Consider the following 22,870-nt stretch of genomic DNA (forward strand, 5'->3'; position numbering starts at 1 on the left):
AGAAGTAGAAGCCGGCGGGGTTCTCCGTCATACCCACGTCCACGACGAGTACCGCAAACAGAACACAACATCCGTTTTAGAGTCCTTTCGTCGAGCTGATGCCAAATACCCCGGGCCGCCGATCGAGATTATTGTTCTTTCTCGGGCAAAGGAAGTACGAAGATGCAGCTCTGCTATAGTGTAGCTCGTCGGATGAACGATCCTTGGAGTAGCACTGGGGAGCATATTAGCATTACGTAATATGTACACCATCGTCACGGTCGCGTGACGTGACACAGTTCTCTTCATGCCTTCATGCCAGGACACATCAGCCGGAAGTTGCTGGGCAAGTACTACAGCACAGTGAAGTCCTTAGGACTCTATCTCACCGACATATTGGATGTTACCCCCAGCTCGGTCGACTATCCGCCGTACACAACTCTTCTGGCCACATCTGTTGTTTGCCACACTGCGAGCGACGACCCGCCGCGCCTCCCACATATACCACCCGACGTGGGCATGGACTCAGTGTGTGTCTAATATGGGAAATTGGCATCATATCAATCTTTGACCAGGTCATTCAGAGTGCGATTGTCAAGTTGCTGAGCGTTGGCCGGAAGAAATGCCGCAATATCCTTGCTCAAGGCTATATTCTGGTACGCAGCCCGAAGATGCTCACGTCCATCACGCTCTTGCTCACCGCATTTCCGGCGTAGAATGTGGATGGTAAAGAAGCTCGAAATGTTGTCGCGAACACCAACGTGACAGCGCTCCAGGCCCCAGAATGGGAGCTGTTGCACCAACAGTTAGTAGCCATGGGCTCTACGCCAAGATTTTCTGACGGATTTCAGAATTGGGACAGACGCGATGATGCATCTCCTGACACGCACCTGCATCTTTGTCGCATTGCCCAATGATTGCTTTTGCCAGCTCGTTGGCGTGCCGATCACGGTTCACCGTCTGGACAACTTGAGTCTCTTCACCGACGGCCTTCCTGCTCGCCCTCCTAAACGCACCTACTCCGCAACATCAGACGATGTAGCTGGTCCCGCAAAACGCGTTAAACTGAACGATGGAACGGCCGCCAAGAGACAGTCGAGATCGCACATCCAAGAGTACGCGTATCGCAATAGCCTAGAAGTCAACTTATTCACCTAATAAAGCAGACGTTCTGCATCCACAGTTATTTTGGTTCGCAACCGACTATTTTATGGACGTGTGATGGAGAATGGTCGCACTAATGGTTTGCCACCTTCACGTACGCCTTCCTCGTTTTTTTGTTGCATTCTATCCGTGACGCTCTGTCTAGACATTTTGAACAAACTGAAGTTCAGGCCGCCGAATAATGCACAGGAGCTCGATCCGAATGATGACGAAACCGACCGGGCCGGAATGCCGAACCGGACTGATCAGATGAAAGCAGCTCGTCGTTTATCCAAATACGTCTTCCCGCGTCAATATGGCCTGGAAAGTCCATTCGGATTCGAGTCACAGTCAACTACTCTTCCCGACTTCAGTAACCGTGATCACCATATTACAGTGCGTCAACTGAAATTTCATGCTAATCGTGTTAACGTGCTATTTACGCAGGCGTTAGGACCATGCAAAACTCCTAAGCGACTCAAAGAAGCGGTTCCACTACTCGAAAAAGTGATTTGGAGACATGGGAAATGCCAATACTGGCAACTCCGCGACTTAGCTTGCCCATCCGAGGTATGCACCGCTTTCACTATTTTGCAGTCATTCAACACTGCCTACAGGCGAGGAAGCTTCATAAAAAAGGATTTACAAAGCAAGACATCCTGGTACGTGATAGCTCTGGGCCACTCGTTGACTATTTTGTGATGCTTCGTACATAGGCGTTTTTAGCAGATCGTACCTCGTCACTTCCGCGTTCACAACCCGAGTACAATCTTGATGCATCCTATGATACTGATGGCAATACTATCGCTCCCATTGGGCTGACACAAGCGAAAAAGCAAGCCACGCTGAAACCCCATCTCGCAGAGATAGCATGTAGCCATAAATCTGTAAGCCCAGTTTTTGGCCATTAACCAACGCCCATATGTTGTGCAGGTATTTCGATATGTCATGCTCGTCACGAAGGTTGTATTTCCGACCTCCTTCTGGGGATCGCACACCAATTTTCTTCATGTTATGAAAAGTGCACGCTTTTCTCTGTTGCGGCGATCTGAACTGATGAGCAACAACTAGAAGTGAAAACGTTCATATCGTGTCGTCGTTATGAAACGCTATCCCTCCACAACATCCTGCAGGGCTTCAGCACCTCGGCGTGTGATTGGCTGATGCCGCCAGGTCCAGGATTGAATCAGAAGCGCGTCCCGGTTACCGACTCCCTCAAACGTCGCGAAATCCTCGAAGAGTTTATCTTCTGGTACTTCGATTCGTTTCTAATGCCGCTCTTGAAGGTTGGTCCCGCCCCTCCGCAGCTCTCCTGAAAGTAACACGATCCAGACAACTTTCTATGTGACTGAGTCTTCCGCATTGCGGAACCATGTCCTCTACTTCCGCCAAGATGATTGGGCCTTTATGTGCGCGCCGTTGATCAAAAGCTTGACCAGCGCGACATATCAGAAGATCTCCAATGTGGGCTGCAACGCTCACAAGAAAGGGTCGACTTACACTTGCTTCAGGATGAAGCAGAGGCAATCCTTCAAAATCGCACTCTTGGGTATTCTTTCGTTCGACTTTTACCAAAGGAAGCTGGAGTACGGCCGATCACAAACCTCAAAAGGAAACAAAAGATCACAAATGAGGTTGGTCAAGCTGTTCACTCTGACTTGCCGATTTAGTAACTTTTTGTGAAGCGTGGTCACGTGATTCAGACCTCCATCAACCAGACGTTGCAAGCCTGTTTCCGAATACTCAACTACGAACGTGTTGGTGTCTCCCCCCGTGACTTGATGAGAAATGACTGGTGCTAGGACGTGCGGAGGGAGCTTGTTGGCGCCTCGATCTTCAATATCAACGAGGTTTATTCGAAGTTGAAAGAGTTCAAAAAACGGCTGCCCAAACGCTTGTGTGTCCCCTGTTCATCTTTGGATCCGAGATGAGGCTAAACCGCAGTCTAAGACCTAAACTCTATTTTGTCAAGGTCGATGTTCAAGCCTGCTTCGACACCATTCCTCAGACCAAGTTGATTGAAATCCTGCGTGCCCTTCTTTCGAAGGTACTTACTTTCATCATTCATTTCGTCTTTCGCAAGTGACATTCCATAGGACAACTATACTGTTCAACGATATGCCAAGGTTACATCAGAAGCGGGCAAAGTGAGGCGGGCCTTCTTAATGAGAGCCTCTGCCGGCGCAGGTGCCATGTTTCCTTTCAGATCCCCTGTCCTGTTTTAATGATCTGGTACAGAAGACGATCTCGACTTTCTTCAAACCGCCACTAAGCTGGCCGGTGTACTGCACAGCACCATTTTTGTGGATGAAGTACGATTGTCGAGTCTATAACTTTCGAGCGCTCATCCTGGCAGGTCCGCCCCAAGCTCACGGACAAGGCGGATGTTCTGCACCTTCTCGAACAACACATTACAGAAAACATCGTGAAAGTAAGTTGATGTTCGTTATTGCCATGCTAGGAATAACCAGTGCTTGACTGCAGATTGGGGCAGACTATCACCGCCAGACGATTGGCATTCCACAGGGTTCCGTTCTTTCCAGCTTGCTCTGCGCCTTTTTCTACGGTGATCTGGAAAAGCGGTTTAGCATGTTCACCGACGACCCATATTCGGTGGGTTCACCCCCTGCATATCTCCTCACTCTCATGTGGGAATAGATGCTGATCCGCCAAACGGACGATTACCTCTTTGTGAGCACCGATAAAGCCAAAGCGCGCGGGTTTCTCGATACGATGAACAAAGGTGTGGATACCAGCCTTCATAGACGGCCAGGCCAGATAAACTGTGTTCTAGGACATCCCGAATATGGCTGCTTCATCTCGGCAGACAAGACCGTCACGAACTTTGACGTCGAAGGTATACTCCAAGAACACTACAGATGTGGGTTCATTGTCTATCTGCCCAGCTCTCCGGCTGATGATACTAGATTTTCCTTGGTGCGGGCTGTTGATCGATACAAAACACCTCACTGTGTCGGTGGAATATGCCCGGTATTCAGGCATGGGTACTTGAAATTCTCTCCCACAACCGATGGGTTTTTGGAGCTGAATCCGTGCAGATTTAAGCAATACGTTGACGATCGGTCGCGGAGCCACTCCGGGGGCCACCTTTCGGTACAAGATGCTCCAGTTCGTCGTCGTCGTGTCCCCGGAGTTCTCCGTGCTCAGTCGCTCTTGTCAGGTTGGCCAAGAACCGATGCCATATCATCTACAACGACATCAGATTGAACACCGAGCACGTCGTCTACGCCAACATCTACGAGAACTTCCTTCTCTGTGCACTCAAGATGCACTTCTATCTGCGCGGCTGGGGTCTCGACACCCGCAAGCATGCGCGCTTCCTCTGGGGTACACTCATCTTCTGTCACCCATATGTTCATCACAAACAACACGTTCAGAAACGATCCGGCAGATGATCAATTACTGTTACCACTCCATAACCAACAAGTCGGCCACCACACTCGCTGCACGGCACGGCGGGAGGGCGAATGTCGATAAATCCGTCCTCACATGGTATGCATTCACGTCCCGATCACATTAAAAAGGTACTTATTTGCCCCAGGCTTGGCAGTCAAGCGTTCCATGCGATCCTTTCGAAGAGACCCACACGTTACGCGGAGGTAATTAAGAGATTGAAGGCGTACAACGCTACTCCCCGTGGCCAGCGATACGCTCGTCGATTCCGAAAATTAACAACAGTCCGTTATGGCCAATTTTTGCGGCATTTCGACCACGAGTAACGAACGGCTTCCCTCGGGCGGGATTAACATTAAAATTAATGCGGAAGAGCCTCAAGCTCTCCCGTCGGAAACCACTTCATAACAGGAATGCGCGGATCTGGCGGAAGCATGTTGGTATTTCGTGTTGTGCGTGGATTGAACAGGGCAAAGGGAACACATACGCTGTTGGCGACGATCGTGCTGTAAACGATGGCAAAGATTGACCAAGGGAGGAACCAGAATGCAACAGCCAAATTGGATTGAGGGCAGGGCAGAATAGATAGGATAAAAATATTGGTGAGAACTGGTGGAACACGGAAAGAGAAAGAAAAAGAAGAAAAAGCGAAAGCGAAAGGTGATAAATGAAGTCGAAGGGAATATGCGATAGTATGTACTGGCGAAGGACGAATTAACACGCAGTTAGCGTTTTTGGGGGAGTGCGTGATATGACTGGTGTTACAACGTGTGTTGCGATTCTATGCGCAGTGAAGGGGAAAGGATGATGGGTAAGCAGGCAAGCGGCAGGCCTAGATCAACCCCGCGCCTTGCAAGTTGCCCCGGACGATGATACTGCAAGCGGCGACGAGGTTGAGTATTGGCATAACAACACGAAAAGAAAGGGAGAAATAGGAAATTGAGGCAAAGGGATGGGGCAAAAAGTTAACAAGAAAGCAACACTCACTCTTCGACGGCAGCCATGACAACCCGCAGGAGCTCCGTATCCGTCGCAGTCGTCGTGCTGAGCCAGTTAGTCAAGGCTCACCCCAGTTTCAGAGAGCAACTTACTGGATATACACTTCGCGCTGTCGGTCACTTGTCCTGCCCGCCTTCTGGGCCAGTCGTCCAAAGCGCTTCTTGAAGTATTCTCGACCCGCAATCGCGTTGCCCTCCTCGCCGTCAAAGTCGGGGAAGAAGGTCCGAATAGGACTGGTCTTGATCTTCTGTTGAAACAGGTCGTCTTTGTTTAGGAACAGGATGATGCTTGTCTGTTTGAACCACTGTGAATGGCAGATGGAGTCCCATATAGTCATCGCGTCTTGCATTTGGTTCTGCACAAGAGTTATGGAGGGTCCAGGCTAGGTCGAGAGTATAATAGACATACCGCATCCCGGTCTTCGACGAGGCATTGATCATACCCGCTGAGACTGACGAGGAAAAGAATGGAGGTGACATCCTGGAAGCAGTGGATCCATTTCCGTCGTTCTGATTTCTGCCCGCCAACCTGCAAGCGCTTATAGTGAGAAACAAATCAGTAGAAGGACATTGGTCATAAGCTTACGTCGACCATAAGCATCTCATGCTCTCTGAGCTTGAAAGTTGTCTCCGTTATTCCAATTGTCCGCGCTCGTGTGTGTACAATGTCTTGTTCGGTGGGAACGTACGCTGGGTCGAAAAATCGCGGGAGGTCAGAGAAAAAGTATTGCAGACTGACAACACCTGTTCAGCTTCGAGACAGAGGGACTGGAACAATCAACTGACTTTTCCGGTAACGCGGCCTCGTTGCCCCTCCTCCAGGCTTCCCTCACAACCTCTGCATCCCACAACCTCTGCAACGGTTGCATAAATTCAGGGGGAAACACCTCCCCGTCGCCAACATCGACGGCGCCCTCGATAAGGGCAATGTCGTCCGCCAAGTCTTCAGGCGGTACTAAGTCGAGATCTGGGAGGACCTCGATAATGTACTTGAGCCCACGCGTCATGTTATCAAACACAAGTTGGCGGTACGACTCTTTCTCCTGTCAAGCGAGTAAGGCACCGAGAAAAAAAAGTAACAACGGGTGTCAGACATGAGCATTGAAGGGACGCGAATGGATGAGCCGCATCTGCTTGAGGATCGTGCTCTTGCCAGAGTCGCCAGAACCAAGCAGCAGCACCTGATTATGGGGGTTCAACGATGTTTGGGGACAAGCCAAGCATGTACACACCTTGACCTGGGTAGCCATTCTTGCTTTGGCCTCCTTCAGGTCCTTCTCCGCCTGACGGTGAAGTTGCCTGTCTCGCTCTGTGACCAGGGCGATCCCGCCTCCGTCCTCAGGCGATGACATACACGCTCCCATTGCCGAGGTTTTTACGTTGGACGTCGGGTTGTCTCCGCGGCCAAGCACTGATAGCAGGAGAGGAAAAGCACAGCTACGTGGAAACCTGAGTCTTCAAATCGTGGAAGAGGGAGGAAGATGGAGGGAATAAGGAGTATGAGGGAGACGGAGAGGGGGGAGAGAGCAAGCCGTGTGGTTCGTGAGCAAGCACCAGGCCATCACGCGTACCATCACACATCAATTGAATGTCGCGCTTAGCGGCTGGGGCTGATTAGATTCCAGTCCTGAACGTAAGTACATACTTTATCGCGGCCGAAGATTCTTCGGACGAAGCTTCGAGACTGGGACGTTACTCAGGCTGTGGTCCAGCCCAAGTTAAAATTGAAGGGGGGAGGCGCCAGTTAAAAATCTTATGAGTCTCAAGCATGGTTTTTGTCGATCGAGTCCGTCGCAAATAGTACCTACATGACAAATACTTCTAGCTACATATATGGTAAGCGTGGGGGGAAAACAGGACTTGCAATGTCTTGCATATAAAATTCGAATCATTCCGGCTGCCTCAAGGTCGCTTGCTTCCGCCAAATCGTACGCAATATTCGGAATAACCCACGCTTCCCCTTCTTGGACTCCGAATTCAAATCGCTTGCAGTCCTATTGCTAATGGACTCCCCACTCTTATCTCGAGCATCCATCGCTGCCAATACCGCAAGAGTAATTTGCTCCTCCATCGTCCACTTCCGTCCTTGCCGTTGCTTCTGGCGTGGCCGAATGTGCGATCTCCCGCCGCCACAGGTAGAAGAAGAAGGGTTGGCGGCTGGCCAAGAGGCAGACATCGGTAATGCATAGAGAGATGCGGTCGATGGGAACGGCATGCTGGCGCTGCGAATGTCGTCCCAATCCTGTTGTTCGACAATGTCATTCGCTGGAGTAGAAGTTGGGGCTAGTGGAGGTGCTCTGGGTCTCCAAACTGACAATGCATCTTGACGACGTTCACGACCACTGTCGTTGAGGATAGGTGGAGTGGAGATGATTTCCGGTGAAACAAGAATGTCTGGGTGGGCGTGCAGGGCATGAAGTTGGGTGTCGCTACTGGAAGGAGTCATATGGTCTGGAAAGACTTCTTGGGTAAGGCAGAAGGGCGAGTCGAGTCCAACGCCAAGGCCTGCATCGGATTGGAATGCCTTCATTTCCCGCAATAAGTGCATGCCGTAATCAAAAGAACAATCGAATCCGACTCACGAACTCTACAGCCCTTCGTCGATCCGCCGAATCAAGCGAATACGAGCGTCGTTTCAGCCGGTAGTGGCGACGAGGCGAGAGTGTTAACAGTTCAGCCGAGTTGACCTTGTGTTTGCCAGCAACAGCGGTGAATCCAGGAGATGGAAAGCCAAATGCAACCACGCTGCTGATCTTGGAAGATTGAGAGACGTTGTAGACATGGGCTTGCTCGGCAGTCTGTTCGAGTTCCCGAATGACATCTTCGCAACAGAGAGCATCAGGATGATATTCTTCAAGAGAGTGATAGTCGCTTTGTGGTGTTTCATATGGGTGAGACGGGGTATCACAGGCTAGGCGCGTTGACGGAGGTCGAGTTGTTGCTGCGACATTGTTGATCTCGTCGTACCAGTCAGGAATTTCCGGAAGTTGTGTTAACGCGAGAGCTAATGGAATGGGGAGTTCGCTTTCACTATTGGTCATCTTTATTGTAGTTGAAAGTCCAAGGCCGGAGGGAGTTGACGCAAAGGCGGTGAGGTCGTTCTCGGAGGGGCGTGTATAGAACAGCGTGATATCTTGATCGGTAGTGCGCGTAAGGTTTGCAGCGGTGGCAGAGTCGGGGAGGTAACTAGTATCTGAAGGGGAGCGCTTGGTATCGCGGAGGGATGAACGCTGAACATGGTTGTTTTGCTGAGTGGGGGTCAGGGCGAGGCGAATCGGCGAATTCATCTTGAAAGGTGCGCAGCGGGTGTAGATTTTCAACGAGTCCTGAATTTATGTAGTCGCTGAGGCTAGAGGTAGGCGTTCAACGCGATATGAGAACGCAAAAAGGTAACGGTGTGACAGTGACTGATCCGGCATCATACGCAAAAGAGAGAGCTCAGCAACTAGTAAGTGCAAAGCAAAAGTCCCATTTGAATGCGGGTACGTTCAGCTCGGTGGCTTACAGCCTTGAATGGAAAAGGAACATAATCGAATCTACTCATCCTTAGACTGTTCTCAGGCAGTGAGAAACTTTCCCGATTGGTTGTCGACTCTATTTTGTCGCTCGCGGTCAATAGTGGTATCCAGACGATATCCATCCATCAAGCAACAGTCGGAACTTGCCTAAATTGCGTGGGCCAGCGTGGGTAGCTCCACAACCCACGAGGCGATAGGCAAGGTATTCGTGGAAAATATCTGTTTATTACCACTGCACATTATAGGCATAGAACTATCAATACTTGGAGTACTAGGGAAAGAGCATGTCAGCAAGTTACCCAGGAGGAGACAGAATGGAACACGCACCACTACACTATCCTCGACATAATGTGTCGAGCAGTCCATCTCCACCAACGACACGAACTTGGTTCTCTTCACAAACTTCCATCCGATATAGAGAATGACGAAGAACGGGATGTTGATGTAGTCGGAGAGGAACGACCGCCAGTCGAAGGGGTCGCTCATGAACGTCGTGTAGCCATTGAAAAAGATGATAATGCTGAATGAAATCAGCACGACCCATGCTCCGTAGGGCTGTGTCCAGCTTTTGAAGGGCAGTTCATCCCGGCTCAGGCCTTGAACCCTCATTCCCCGGTACCACCTGATATGGGCAACGGCAATACCACACCAGGTAATCATGGAGCCTAGAGTGGTGATGTTGGCTAACCAGTTGAACGCATCATTGGCGCCTTGCTTTCCGCAAGCGAGGAATCCAAGCAGGGCAAACAAAGCACAAACAGCGAGGGCGAAGACTGGGACACCGTTTTTCGTGACTTTGGCGAGGATGCGGGGAGCTTTACCCTCTTGAGCGAGCATGAATAGCGATCGTGAAGACGAGTACAAGAACTCGTTGGCCGAAGAGAATGCAGATGTTAAAACAACGGCATTGATAATATGAGGGAGGACTTTGATGCCAGCGTTTGTAATAATAATGACGAACGGAGACTCAGCAGCAGTGCCGGAGTCTTCCTGGTTGGCTTGGAGCAGCCGTTGGTCGCTGCGCTTCAGACACATGCCGATGAGCAAGATAGCAAAAACATCTAGAATTAGCTTAGCGCGGACAGGGAGTGACGCAATGAGACTAGCTTACAGAGCAGGACTATACGGTAGAAAATAGCGCGAACGGCCGTGCGCATGGATACCCGTGGGTTAGCAGCCTCCAGGCATATCATCGCTAGACCCTCCATACCACCGTCTAAAGTGATTTAGGAATACATGATATGAAAGCAAAAGCGACATACACGAGAAGGCTGCCTGGGTAAGGACAGCCCAAAATCCAAGGAATCGCGCTTTTGAAGGAGGCTCGACTTGGAAGAAATGGTTATTGAAGGGTTCTTCCCTCCAGAAGCGAAAACCGCGACGGTCACGGTCCGGCGCGCCTCCAAGGTCGATGACCAAACAGGCGATAATGAGACCGATGACGGCGATGATCTTGATGAACGCAAAGACGAACTCGAATTCACCAAAATACTTGACACCAGCAAGGTTCACGAGGATGATCCCAATCAATATGACTGCGATGTAGAGCGCCTTGTGGTTTTCTGCATGGTCCCAGAACGAGATGACAATGGAAGCGGCAACAATTTCTACGGGGGTTGTCATCACCGCTTGAAACCAGAATTGCCAGCCCATCGCAAAGCCCATAGCTGGATCGACATAACGGGAAGAAAATTCGATGAAACCACCCGCAGAAGGGTCCCATACCATCATTTCACCGAGAGAGTACCTAAATTCATAAGCATTTGACGACACGTCATATGGGACCGATTACGCACATCATCAGCCCGACCAGCACACCAACCAAAAGGTACCCCAGCAAAGCCCCGACAGGACCGCCATTTGCAAGCGCTTTACCGGACTAAGACCGGTAAGTTCAGCGCCCGGAGAACAGCAACGAAGACATATGTACCCCCAGAAAAAGACCCGTACCAAGGGTTCCAGCAATGGCAATCATAGACACCTGGCGACCCTTCAACGAGCGATGCATGTGGCCGCCATCTCCGGTGGGGACGACATCCTCCTCAGTAACGATATTCTCTCCCGAGTGGGACGCTTTCTTCTCGATGTCAACGGGCGAAGAAGACATTGCGAGGAATGGGACAAAAGGTTGCCGAGGGGAGAGGAAGAGAAGGTGGGAGCCACAAAAACGCTCTTTAAATAAGCACGCATGGGCGGGTAGATCTCAGCGCTGAATCTGGCCCGTGTGTATTTTAGTGAGACGCGAATCGGAGGAGGATAGCGTAAAAGCTACCCCAGGAAGCACGTTGACATCAGAGATTGGAGTCGGTGTTGGTATGCATAGGCAGCATTGAATAGAAGCTGTGAGACAACGGTCCCGACCTTGACTGTCGTTCCTTCACCCCGGTGTCTATCGAAGTGGACAATATGTAAGGGAGCGCGACACTGTTACGAGTTTGTTCAAGGCTGTAAACTGGGAAGTAATTGAGAGATTGAAGAGCGGGAAGCCAGCTGTTCATTGCAAGTGCTAGTGCAACATGGTCCGGAGTTGAATCGGCCGCCAATGCGGTAAATTTAGCAAAGATGATGACGGTTGAAAAATCGTTTGTGGATAGCGTGACATGTGTGACATTTCAAGATTGTGTGGTTGCAAACATGGCCGACCGAATATGCCCAAACTTGAATACTTGCATAGCCGAAAACGATTGACATTGTACTAAAAAACCAATGGGTAGTAGGTACCGTCATTATATATGTATTCGTTCTGCATCCAACAAGAATAACTTGCATATCCGAGTCCTTATCCTTAGTCTGATTCTATCCTATACATAGGACGGTTTGTATGCCAATACTTAATCCAGATTTTGGGCCAAATTTCATGTACGGCGAAGATTTTTTTTCATCCGATGAAGCCACATGACTAACAAACCAATTAAAATACAACATTAGTGTACCCTGTAACCCGACATGCGAAAACCAGCGTGCTACGATGGATAACGTTGGTCTATTAGTACTTGGAGTACTACAAGGGGCGTCAGAAATCGAGAATGGAAGGCTACGAAAATGACGCACCACAACACTATCTTCAACATAGTGTGTCGAGCAGTCCATCTCCACCAACGACACGAACTTGCTTCGCTTCGCAATCTTCCAGCCAACGAAGAGGATGACGAAGAACGGGATGTTGATGTAATCGGAGAGGAACGACTGCCAGTCGAATGGCTTGGTCATGAATGTCGTGTAGCCGTTGAAGAAGATGATAATGCTGAATGAGATCAGCACAATCCATGCTCCGTAGGGTTGGGTCCAGCTTTTGAATGGCAGCTCGTCGCGGCTCAGGCCCTGAACCTTCATCGCGCGGTACCAGCGAATGTGCGCGATGGCAATACCACACCAGGTAATCATGGAGCCCAAAGTGGTGATGTTACCCAGCCAGTTGAACGCGTCATTAGCACCTTCCTTTCCGCAAGCAAGGAATCCGAGCAAGGCGAACAAAGAACAAACGGCAAGCGAGTATACAGGGACACCATTTTTCGTGACTTTGGCCAGAATACGCGGAGCCTTTCCTTCTTGTGCGAGCATGAAGAGCGATCGCGAGGAGGAATACAAAAACTCGTTGCCCGAAGAGAAAGCAGAGGTGAGGACGACGGCATTGATGATATGGGGTAGGACTTTAATGCCGGCGTTGGTGATAATGATGACGAAGGGCGACTGAGCCGCAGTACCGGAACCTTCCGCGTTAGCTTGTAAAAGATGCGAGTCGCTCCGGCTGAGACACATCCCGATGAGCAGGATAGCAAAGACATCTTGAAGCAGCTTAGTTCATATCTGGAATGACGGCAACAACACCAACTCACAGAGAAGGACGATACGGTAGAAAATAGCACGAACGGCAGTTCGCATAGACACCCGTGGATTAGCAGCTTCCAGACATATCATAGCAAGGCCTTCCATGCCACCATCTAAAACGACAGTTGAGTCACACAACATGAGAACGACAGGCAGAAGACGTACACGAGAAGGCGGCCTGGGTAAGAACAGCCCAAAATCCAAGGAATCGCGCTTTTGAAGGAGGCTCGACTTGGAAGAAATGGTTGTTGAAGGGTTCTTCCCTCCAGAAGCGGAAACCACGGCGGTCCTTGTCGGGGGCACCTCCCAGGTCGATGACAAGACAGGCAATGACGAGGCCAATAACGGTGATGATCTTGATGAAGGCAAAGACGAACTCGAATTCGCCAAAGTACTTGATGCCGGCGAGATTGACGAGGATTATACCAATCAACATAACCGCGATATAGATGGCCTTGTGGTCGTCGTTGTGGTCCCAAAATGAGATGACAATGGAAGCGGCGACAATTTCGACAGGCGCAGTCATGACGGCTTGGAACCAGAATTGCCAGCCCATAGCGAAACCCATGGCGGGGTCGACATATCGGGTCGAAAACTCGATAAAACCCCCCGCTGAAGGATCCCAGACCATCATTTCACCGAGGGAGTACCTGCAGGCAGACGTGTATGAGACATCGATAAGGTTCAAACAGGTTGAGGACGTACATCATCAAACCGACAAGTATACCCACGAAGAGGTAGCCCAACAGGGCACCGACGGGCCCACCATTCGCCAAAGCTTTGCCAGACTAGGTTTGATAAGTCTGGATGTTGAGAGGAAGAGAGAGAAGCTATGGTGACATACCCCCAGGAACAAGCCTGTACCAATGGTACCAGCAATTGCAATCATGGACACCTGGCGACCTTTCAACGAGCGGTGCATGTGGCCGCCATCCCCCGCGGGGCCGACATCCTCTTCAGTGACGATGTTGTCTCCCGAGTGGGACGCTTTCTTCTCGATGTCAACAGGTGAGGAAGACATTGCGAGGACGCAGACAGAAGGTTGTCGCAACGAAAGAGAAGAAAGGGAAGAGAAGGTGGGAGCCTGAAGAAGCTTTTTTATATACGTACGCATGGGCTGGCAGATCGGAATAGTTGGATCTGGCAACGCAGACAGATTCAACGTGAGAGCGCAAATCGGAAGAAGATAGCCAGCGGAAAGTTATTTCGGGACGGACGTTGACATCAGCGATTAGGCCCGCGGTGTCGGGTGGGACCAAAGCTATGAAACAACATTCCCGACAGCTGTTGTGGTGGCTTCATCTCGGCGCTTAACGAATAAGACACGAAGCATCGCCTAGAGAGTCAGACGGGAGCGCGAGTGTATGTCTGCGGTTGCTGTAAATTTCAAGTGAAGCTGAAACGAGGAGCTGAATGCGGATAGCCAGTAGGTTCATTGAAAGTGAGAGCTCGATGTTTTCGAGTCGGGTAGGCAGCGCCGAATAAATCGAGTTCGACAAACTTGGTGGTAGCTAAAAAAACGTATCAAGGCTTGTCACGCGGTGACTCATGATCATGTTATGTTGCAACTTGCAAGGTTGAAAATTGGTTGAAAAACAAACCTAATCCAACATTGTCCAGTCGACACCAGAGATAGAGAACGAGTGTGGTATCATGGATAAATTAAGCAAGAAAATCTACTATAATACAGGCCGGTGTCAAGCAGTCGTTCTGGAGAGCTCATTACAACACAAAGTCACCACCAGTCGCGGAGCGCAGAGCACCAAGAACAAAAGGCTTCTGGTCGTCGCTCCGGATCCGCCCACAAATGATATGGAATAATTAGTACCCTGCAAACCAACATGCGAAAACCAGCGTGCTACGATGCGTAATTTTGGTCTATCAGTACTTGGAGTACTGCAAGGCGCGTCAGGAATCGAGAATGGAAAAGGCTAAGAAAATGACGCACCACAACACTGTCTTCAACGTAGTGTGTTGAGCAGTCCATCTCGGACAGCGACACCCATTTGGTCTTGTGGGAGATCTTCCAGCCAATGAAGAGGATGATGAAGAATGGAATGTTGATGTAGGATGAGATGAACGACTGGTAGTCGAACGGCTTGGTCATGAAGGTCGTGTAGCCGTTGAAGAAGATGATAATGCTGAAGGAAATCAGGACAGCCCACGCGCCATAAGGCTGTGTCCAGCTCCTGAAGGGCAGCTCTTCACGGCTCATGCCCTGCACCTTCATGGCACGGTACCATCGGGTGTGGGAGAGGGCGACACCACACCATGTGATCATCGAACCAAGGGTGGTGATGTTGGCGAGCCAGTTGAATGCGTCGTTGGCACCCTCCTTGCCGCAAGCAAGGAATCCAAGGAGAGAGAACAAAGAGCAAACGGCAAGCGAGTAGATGGGGACACCGTTCTTGGCGACCTTGGCGAGGATGCGGGGAGCTTTGCCCTCTTGCGCGAGCATGAAGAGGCCACGCGACGAAGAGTACAAGAACTCATTGCCGGAGGAGAAAGCGGAGGTCAGGACGACAGCGTTGATGATGTGGGGGAGAGCCTTGATACCAGCGTTCTGGATGATGATGACGAAAGGCGATTGGGCAGCGGTTCCAGAACCTTCAGCGTTGGCCTGAAGGAGACGGGGGTCACTACGGCTGAGACACATGCCGATGAGCAGGATAGCGAAAACGTCTAGGACGAGTAAGCAGAAGTGAAAAGAACGAAATAGGAAAACATACAAAGAAGAACAATGCGGTAGAAAATGGCGCGGACAGCCGTTCGCATGGAGACACGGGGGTTGGCAGCCTCGAGACAGATCATAGCGAGACCCTCCATACCACCATCTGGCAGATAAAGCATCAGCGTCGGAATAGAAGAAGAAATGGGTTCAAAACATACACGAGAAGGCAGCCTGGGTCAGCACGGCCCAGAAACCGAGGAAACGAGCCTTGGAGGCAGGAACAACTTGGAAGAAGTGGTTGTTGAACGGCTCATCTCTCCAGTAACGGAAACCACGACGGTCCTTGTCGGGGGCACCTCCAAGGTCGATGACGAGACAGGCGATGATCAGACCAATAACGGTGATGATCTTGATGAAGGCAAAGACGAACTCGAATTCACCAAAGTACTTGACACCAGCCAAATTGACGAGAACGATACCGAGGGTCATGACGGCGATGTAGATGGCCTTGTGGTCGTCGTTGTGGTCCCAGAAAGAAATAACAATAGAAGCGGCGACGATTTCAACGGGGGCGGTCATGACAGCTTGGAACCAGAATTGCCAGCCCATGGCAAAGCCCATTGCGGGGTCGACATAGCGCGTGGCGAATTCGATGAAGCCTCCGGCAGAGGGATCCCAAACCATCATTTCACCGAGCGAGTACCTGGGTCGCGTTAATTTGGATAAAAACCCCATATGGGCCCGTGGAACGCACATCATTAAACCGACCAGCATACCAACGAAACCGTAACCAAGAAGAGCACCGACGGGGCCACCGTTAGCAAGCGCCCTTCCCGACTAGCAAACAATGTGAGTCTAAACATAGAAAAGAAGGTAGAACAAAACGTACACCTAAGAATAAACCAGTCCCGATGGTGCCTGCAATGGCAATCATAGAAACTTGACGTCCCTTGAGAGAACGATGCATATGAGCACCGCCCTCGCCGCCGTGAACGACATCCTCCGTAACGACATGGTCGTTTGAGTGTGAGGCCTTCTTTTCAATGTCGTAGTCGGGAGAGGAAGACATTTCGCGGACAGCAAAGTGGGCGTCGACGGGAAAAGTGGACTCCAAAATCCGCTCATGTTGGTTTTATGTAGGCCACAGATCGCATCGTTGCTAGCCGATTTGGCAGGCGACATGTGCTCGCCATCACGACTATCTCCATTTAGGATCGACAAGATAAGGCTCCGCCAAACTTCTCGCACATCCCACTCTTCCCGACAGCTCTAGACCATCTAATTAATGGCTCTCGAGGGCCTTATTAGCGCCCAACCCTCGAGCTACTCTTCAACCTTCCTCGAGCGAGGCAAAAGGCACACCAACAGCAAGCACACGACCGCCCACACAGCTCTTGATTGTTCCCCCACGCGCCAATCATTTCCGTTTGATTGGTCCTGACAACGATGTACTAGCCGTTACGGAAAACTCTGGGCAAGCAGCTCCAAGATCTCTTGAGTCTGGCGCGAAACACCAAATCCTTCATAGTACACTCCACCCACACATTGTGGACAACTGAACAGCCCATGAATTCCAGAAGGACAGAATATCGGAGAACTGCTTGAGATTTGCAAAGGAATCCCTGGCCTGGCACGATCAACAGAATTTGGAGGATCAAAAGAATCGCACACACGTTAGCCGACGTCGAGCGGTATTTCCCTCAGAGAAAATCCAGCAGCTCTCGTGTTCGATAACACCGAAACCTCGACCTTCTTTCGAAGTAAACAAGGCACCGAACTCCAGGGCATGGAATTTGCCTTTTGCCTGGTTTTGTTTCCCTCCCTGCATTTCGCTATCGCAACACGATCTTCCCACGCAATTGCGACTTATCGTCGGCTGCGTTGAAACGGCTCGTCCACGGAGTCTACCGCAACCGTGCCACATGCATAATCACACTCAAAAAAAGTCTGGGCAGACCGGGTGATATAATAACTTGTAAAAGGTATGTTTGTTGTGTTGACTGCAAGTTGACTGTCTCCTGCTGAGTAGTACTGAGTCGATGGAACCATCTGAATCAAAAACTCAGGGTACCAGTCAGTCCTGAATGCTGTCAAGGATGTCCGATTCAGACCCAATAGGCGTATTCATTCCCTCAGTCATGCTCGTGCCCTGCGCTTTTCACATCGCCGCCGGCCTCGAATCTCCGCCATCCTGCCCAGTCCATTTTTTTTCACGAATGCGGCGTGACCTTCCGCTGGCCACCTGCTCTCTGACAGCCTCAACTGGAGCGAGCTCTCGTCCTTCTTTTCTGCAATCTATTCAGAACCCTTGGATAGAACCACTCCTCCCACCGTAAATCCTGCATCAATACAAAAAAACTCACCCCGATTCCCACCGGTCCTCCCGCGGTAAGTATACTTAAGTTATATGCCTCAAGGTACATGCTGTGAGCCGCGCAAACCGTCGCCAATCTGAGTCGCGAGTCAAGCAGTGGCACTAGCGAGGCATCTGCCATTTACCACCAACACCGACTGCGTAGTCGGGCTTCCGCGAAATACGGAGCGCCTGCACGGACCTCGAGCTTGCGTCCGACACTTGTGACCGGAACTGCCACGGACATGGATCTATCTCGGCCGCGCGGCAACTACCCCGGATTTCTAGCTCCAAGGCACCTCCCAGAAGAAGGCATTTGCTCCATTCATCATGCTGTCGCCCGGCGCTTCCTGCCCCTTGACGCCCACAATCTGCCTAGCGCGAGTTATCTCAAGCTCATAAATCATCCCGTATCACTTCTTCCGCTTCCGACAGTCCATGCAACATCAGCCTGGAGCAGTCTCAATGCTAATCTCGGTCCCAGATCTTTAAAGGGCAGCGGGAGACATGCCGGACGTGATGCGGGGATGTACCATCACCCATCACGCCAGCGAAATCAGCCCTTGAAGATCTGGTGCAAATCGATCAGAGACGGTGGGATGGGTGATAAGAAAAATAGAGATAACTCACTTTTGCACAATCTTGGCCACGATATCCACCGGAACTGCTAGAATAGCTTAGAAATAATCCTCCCTGCATGTCCGCAAAAAGATCTGCTCTCAAAATCGACGCAAACCCAGGTAACTGTGTCAAAATGTGACATACTGATTCTGACGTGAATCTCCATGAAAAAAACACTGATTGAGCCAGAACTTGGCCAGGTTCATACTAGCACATATATCAGTCAAATGGAAATGCTATTGTGCTATATTTTAGGAGGGGAAAGTCGTTTTCTAGTGTTATCCACCGCCAACCCCAGGAATTCCCATGGCTGTCATCACCCATCCCACCATCTCTGATCGATTTGCACCAGACGTTCAAGAGCGGCCAATTTCATCACACCCCCCATCAAATTGTGCCCCGGCAACGTCAAGTTGCTGTTCCGCGAGCTTCGCTCGCACGCCGCTCGCTGAACGTCTGGAATCGAGACTATCTCAATGCGCCTTCTAGTCTGCCTTAGACATTGACGTCTGAAGCTGTAATGAACACCCTGTTCGGAGATTGTGTCAGATATATGGCCATAGTTTGACTTTTGACTTGACGGTCTCTATCCTTCTCCCCGAACCGCACTTGAAGAAGAAGCACTTCCCTTGACTCGATCCAGAACTCTACAGCTTTATGGTCGACGCGACGTCCAACCTATGTACTACGCCGCCAAACTGTTCTTCTCAAAGCTGTTGCTTCCAACACATGTAATCTGCGACGCACCCTATGCCAGCTCATCTTCGAAGCTGTTGCGTCGACATCCAAAAAATGAAATCTATTTGACCTATTCGACCTAAAATGCCCTCGACAGCGCTCAAGCCGGACTAACTACGCCGGAGTTGTCTGCAGACACAGAAACGGACGGTGAGACGACTGGCCCAGTCGGATCAGCGATGTAAGCCGCGACGAATTTGCGCCAGCTGGTCTTGGAGGGCAAGAAGTGACCGCCGTCGTGCTGCTCTACGCGCGCATTCTCTGAGACGGCTATAAGCGTCCTCGATCGCTCTTCGATGACGATGATGTCGTTCCGCCCCAAGACATGCAGTGTTGGCGTTTTGTACATTTGGGAATAGACTGCATCCCCGATGGCGCCGCGTAGGCGGAATCCGGCCACAGCGATGCAAAATTTACTGTGACATATGATCAGTCATTGGTAACAATGCTATCCGGCCAACGCACAAGGGTGGGTGAGGAGGTTTTCCATCGACGAGGAAGTCCGGGTAGACCTCGGGCCGCTCCAGCTTAGATAAGGATTAGATTAGATTGCGGTCGCGAAGAACATGGAATCGGCGGGTACGTACGAGCGCGGTGAGAAGACCAGCGACGACAGCACCCTGTGAGAACCCGATCACACCGTCAAAGTGCCTCGTCTTCAGCACGTCTCGCAACGTTTCGAGTGATTGTGGTAGACCGACGGCCTCGTTGCGACTGTCGTCAAAGTTGAACCAAGCTCGGGCATCTCCTCCTGTCGCGGAAGCCTCGAGTGCCTCTGTTGAAGTAGCACCCGCCATATCCACTGGTTGGAGGACGTTTGGCGCATCGATGAAGACTATTTTGCATAGTTAAGTGCAACTCTAGGTGTAATATGATAGAAGAAGAAAGCTTACCGAACTCGACGGATTTCTCGCAGTGCTTGCGAAGAGCGCCGAGCTGGTCCAATGTTAACAACCAACAAAACATCTAGCAAAACACGCGACGCACCTTCTTGGAGTACATCGCAGCATTCTGGAAGTGACTGGTCAAGTTAGAGACGAGCAGCCCGACTCAAATGCGCAAGGCCACGTACCCATGGAGTGCCAGCACTGTCGTGGTAGCCATTGTGGTTTCTGAGCAAGTTGTAAGCAGTCCACGTGCGGCACGTGCGGGCATTTTCTCAGCCAGATCTTATCTAATCTGATCGTACCCTCTTCCTTCCGACCTGCTCCGACGCGGATACCGAGATGTAACGGCAGTTGAACCGCTCTCTCTCCGTCTTCCTCCATGCTCCGGGTGCGTCTCTCGTCTTGCAGACAGCCTTATACGCCCTCGTTTCGCCACTTTTCGTCGTCTCGGCCACATCAGAAGCAACGATTAGTGATCATTGGATCTGGATGGGGCGGGTATCCTCTTCTGCGTGGGGTTGACAAAAAACATTGGGGTGGGTTCTTTTCCCACCCAAATGAAGTTTGATTTCGTGCTAATTCGACGCGTTTATAGATGTCACCGTCGTCTCCCCGACCAACTATTTCAACTTTACGCCGTTGCTGGCGAGCTGCGCAGTTGGGACTCTTGAGTTTCGCAGTGCCATCGAACCGGTACGGTGTACCGGTCACATCTTAATAGAAGCCTTGTACTCAATCTGACCGTAGGTCCGTCGGTACACGCCTCAAGTGGTTCGTATTTGGTCTCGCCTCCTGCCCTTGCTCCCGAATCCCTTAGACCGCGTATCAAGCATGGTGCGACAGCATTGGTATGGGGTGCTCCTGCAGCACTGTTGTGTTACTTATTTCTCTGTATTCTAGATTGGACACGCAGAGTCATTGAATGCGTAATGCAGGTTATTCTCTCCGGGAAATCTAGACCTCACGCACTAAATAGACCCCTGCAACCCCTTCGCCGCCCTGGAGCGACAAATCAGAGCCAGACAAATTTACCTTGCGCTGGGATAAACTCGTCATCGCGGCTGGTGCATACTCGCAAAGTCAGTCACGCTCTCTATGTTGTTTTTAAAAAAGTTCAAGTTGATTTGACGCTACCTTTCAGCCTTTGGCATTCCCGGTGTCAAAGAGCACGCTCATTTCTTGAAAGACGTCAAGGATGCACGTGCTATCAGAACTCGAATTCTCGAATGTTTCGAGCAAGCAATGCAGCCAACCATGTCTGATGTCGAACGTCGGTTTGTGTCGTCCTCCCACTCACCCTACCCCAGTTCTAACAAGTCTCGAAGCAACCTTTTGAACTTCTGTATCGTTGGTATGTATCTGTTGCTGATCCTTTTGAAATTTCATCTTTGGCTAGGTGGAGGTCCAACCGGCGTGGAATTCGCGGCAGAGCTACACGATCTCCTTCACGCAGAATTCGCCGTTCATTATCCAAGTCTCGCTAAACTTGCGAAGATCACGATATACGACGTCGCGCCCAGTATCTTGGGGAGTTTTAATCGCAATTTGGTCGAGTGCGCTGTCGTATTTTATTGTAACTTCATCCACAACTCTCTCAAGATATGCGGAAAAGACGTTTTCACGCGACGGTATTAGCATCCTCACCTCGCATCATGTCGAACGTGTCGAAGCTGGCAAGATGTTTGTGAAGCAACAGGGCGAAGGCGAGGTTTTCGATATCGAACCCCGGTAGTTGACCTCCATTCTAGTTCCCTTCGGACTGCTTGTGTGGAGCACAGGTCTTGCGCCGAATCCACTCATCAGTTCGATAACACATCTCAAGAAAGACGTGGGTGCCAAAAGGTCAATCTCCTACCTACTTGCCTTCTGTCGGCTGAATCATGATTTCAGCCTTCTCACCAACGACCATCTAAACGTTATCGGCGCCACCGACGGAGCCGCCGATCCGGATGTTTGGGCAATCGGGGACTGTGCGCAAATCACCGGGGCGATCCTCCCAGCAACTGCTCAAGGCACGTTTCACACCGTTAATTAAATTCCATCCTCGAGGGTCCACACAGTTGCCAATCAGAAGGCCCGCTATCTCGCCAAGATACTGAACAAGCTGGCACGCAATCCAGACCACCAGGCACAGCCGTTCAAATTCGAGAATCAGGGCAGCTTGGCGTATCTCGGGAACTGGTTGGTCATCCATTGCTTTTCCGAGCTTGTGATTGAGGGCCATGCGCAGGAAAGCGATATACGATACGGACAAAGACAAGCTTCTTGGCCCAGAATCCGGACGAGTCGCCTGGCTACTTTGGCGGTGCGTACTTGGGTAGTATCTTGAACCATTTTCATGTTGTCCAAGCTCTGCCTATTTCACTATGACTCTATCTCTGAGGTATGTTGGTTGTTGCCAGTACTCTCAGTGAATTCAATTGGTGCCCTCCCCAGAAACAAGTACGTCTTGCTCTAAAATATTGGTTCAATTTCACACCATCTCAGAATTCTCGTACCCATGTACTGGTATGCCTCCCGCTGCTCTCCCGTCCAGTGCTGAACGACCAAAATTAGGTTCCTTAACTGTAAGGCGACCTGAACAAAAATGTTCAAGCCACTAACCATTCCAGGGATATTTGGGCGAGACATCACTCGATTTTAGCTGCTGATGACTGTTCTAGAAGGCAGAGTCCGAACTCTATAGAATACTGATACAACCAAGCGTAATAAAATAATAC

At 50.6% G+C, this 22,870-nt stretch overlaps 7 protein-coding genes across 7 annotated transcripts; 2 read left to right on the forward strand and 5 right to left on the reverse strand.

The window, feature by feature from the left end:
• Positions 1-288: 288 nt before the first annotated feature.
• Positions 289-4,862, forward strand: MIND_01176600 (Telomerase reverse transcriptase; the record flags this gene model as incomplete). Its single annotated transcript, XM_037368281.1, has 27 exons — positions 289-507; positions 555-635; positions 696-784; positions 831-1,094; positions 1,146-1,237; positions 1,289-1,518; positions 1,570-1,692; positions 1,740-1,784; positions 1,839-2,009; positions 2,056-2,143; positions 2,194-2,408; positions 2,455-2,586; positions 2,634-2,756; positions 2,808-2,879; positions 2,925-3,019; positions 3,073-3,169; positions 3,219-3,309; positions 3,361-3,434; positions 3,479-3,553; positions 3,607-3,735; positions 3,781-3,865; positions 3,917-4,003; positions 4,050-4,127; positions 4,182-4,251; positions 4,304-4,470; positions 4,521-4,635; positions 4,685-4,862. Exons 1-27 carry the CDS (start codon positions 295-297, stop codon positions 4,860-4,862), a joined length of 3,279 nt encoding a protein of 1,092 aa, XP_037215207.1. The 5' UTR covers positions 289-294.
• A 76-nt stretch (positions 4,863-4,938) lies between these two features.
• MIND_01176700 (uncharacterized protein) lies at positions 4,939-6,898 on the reverse strand (the record flags this gene model as incomplete). The annotated part of the gene is made up of 9 exons (XM_037368282.1): positions 4,939-4,959; positions 5,024-5,042; positions 5,524-5,580; positions 5,628-5,890; positions 5,944-6,063; positions 6,121-6,268; positions 6,321-6,577; positions 6,629-6,715; positions 6,767-6,898. The coding sequence occupies 9 exons, from the start codon at positions 6,896-6,898 to the stop codon at positions 4,939-4,941; spliced, it is 1,104 nt and encodes a 367-aa protein (XP_037215208.1).
• Positions 6,899-9,308: 2,410 nt separating this feature from the next.
• MIND_01176800 (AA-permease domain-containing protein) lies at positions 9,309-11,159 on the reverse strand (the record flags this gene model as incomplete). The annotated part of the gene is made up of 6 exons (XM_037368283.1): positions 9,309-9,323; positions 9,380-10,113; positions 10,164-10,268; positions 10,315-10,799; positions 10,849-10,931; positions 10,983-11,159. The coding sequence occupies 6 exons, from the start codon at positions 11,157-11,159 to the stop codon at positions 9,309-9,311; spliced, it is 1,599 nt and encodes a 532-aa protein (XP_037215209.1).
• Positions 11,160-12,038: 879 nt separating this feature from the next.
• On the reverse strand, positions 12,039-13,901 carry MIND_01176900 (AA-permease domain-containing protein; the record flags this gene model as incomplete). Its single annotated transcript, XM_037368284.1, has 6 exons — positions 12,039-12,053; positions 12,104-12,837; positions 12,889-12,993; positions 13,046-13,530; positions 13,586-13,668; positions 13,725-13,901. The coding sequence occupies 6 exons, from the start codon at positions 13,899-13,901 to the stop codon at positions 12,039-12,041; spliced, it is 1,599 nt and encodes a 532-aa protein (XP_037215210.1).
• Positions 13,902-14,761: 860 nt separating this feature from the next.
• Positions 14,762-16,620, reverse strand: MIND_01177000 (AA-permease domain-containing protein; the record flags this gene model as incomplete). The annotated part of the gene is made up of 6 exons (XM_037368285.1): positions 14,762-14,776; positions 14,829-15,562; positions 15,610-15,714; positions 15,770-16,254; positions 16,306-16,388; positions 16,441-16,620. 6 exons carry the CDS (start codon positions 16,618-16,620, stop codon positions 14,762-14,764), a joined length of 1,602 nt encoding a protein of 533 aa, XP_037215211.1.
• Positions 16,621-19,363: 2,743 nt separating this feature from the next.
• Positions 19,364-20,418, reverse strand: MIND_01177100 (FSH1 domain-containing protein; the record flags this gene model as incomplete). Its single annotated transcript, XM_037368286.1, has 6 exons — positions 19,364-19,679; positions 19,729-19,790; positions 19,851-20,098; positions 20,157-20,199; positions 20,251-20,284; positions 20,336-20,418. The coding sequence occupies 6 exons, from the start codon at positions 20,416-20,418 to the stop codon at positions 19,364-19,366; spliced, it is 786 nt and encodes a 261-aa protein (XP_037215212.1).
• Positions 20,419-20,529: 111 nt separating this feature from the next.
• On the forward strand, positions 20,530-22,794 carry MIND_01177200 (FAD/NAD(P)-binding domain-containing protein; the record flags this gene model as incomplete). The annotated part of the gene is made up of 19 exons (XM_037368287.1): positions 20,530-20,686; positions 20,746-20,843; positions 20,898-20,921; positions 20,968-20,998; positions 21,051-21,076; positions 21,127-21,229; positions 21,292-21,424; positions 21,476-21,501; positions 21,547-21,703; positions 21,750-21,853; positions 21,899-21,992; positions 22,041-22,162; positions 22,211-22,331; positions 22,381-22,455; positions 22,501-22,533; positions 22,587-22,592; positions 22,638-22,658; positions 22,707-22,717; positions 22,763-22,794. 19 exons carry the CDS (start codon positions 20,530-20,532, stop codon positions 22,792-22,794), a joined length of 1,374 nt encoding a protein of 457 aa, XP_037215213.1.
• Between the last annotated feature and the right edge of the window lie 76 nt (positions 22,795-22,870).

This window comes from Mycena indigotica (genome assembly GCF_014461135.1).
Source record: "Mycena indigotica strain 171206Taipei chromosome Unknown Mind.scaff0011, whole genome shotgun sequence".
Taxonomy (NCBI): Eukaryota; Fungi; Basidiomycota; class Agaricomycetes; order Agaricales; family Mycenaceae; genus Mycena; species Mycena indigotica.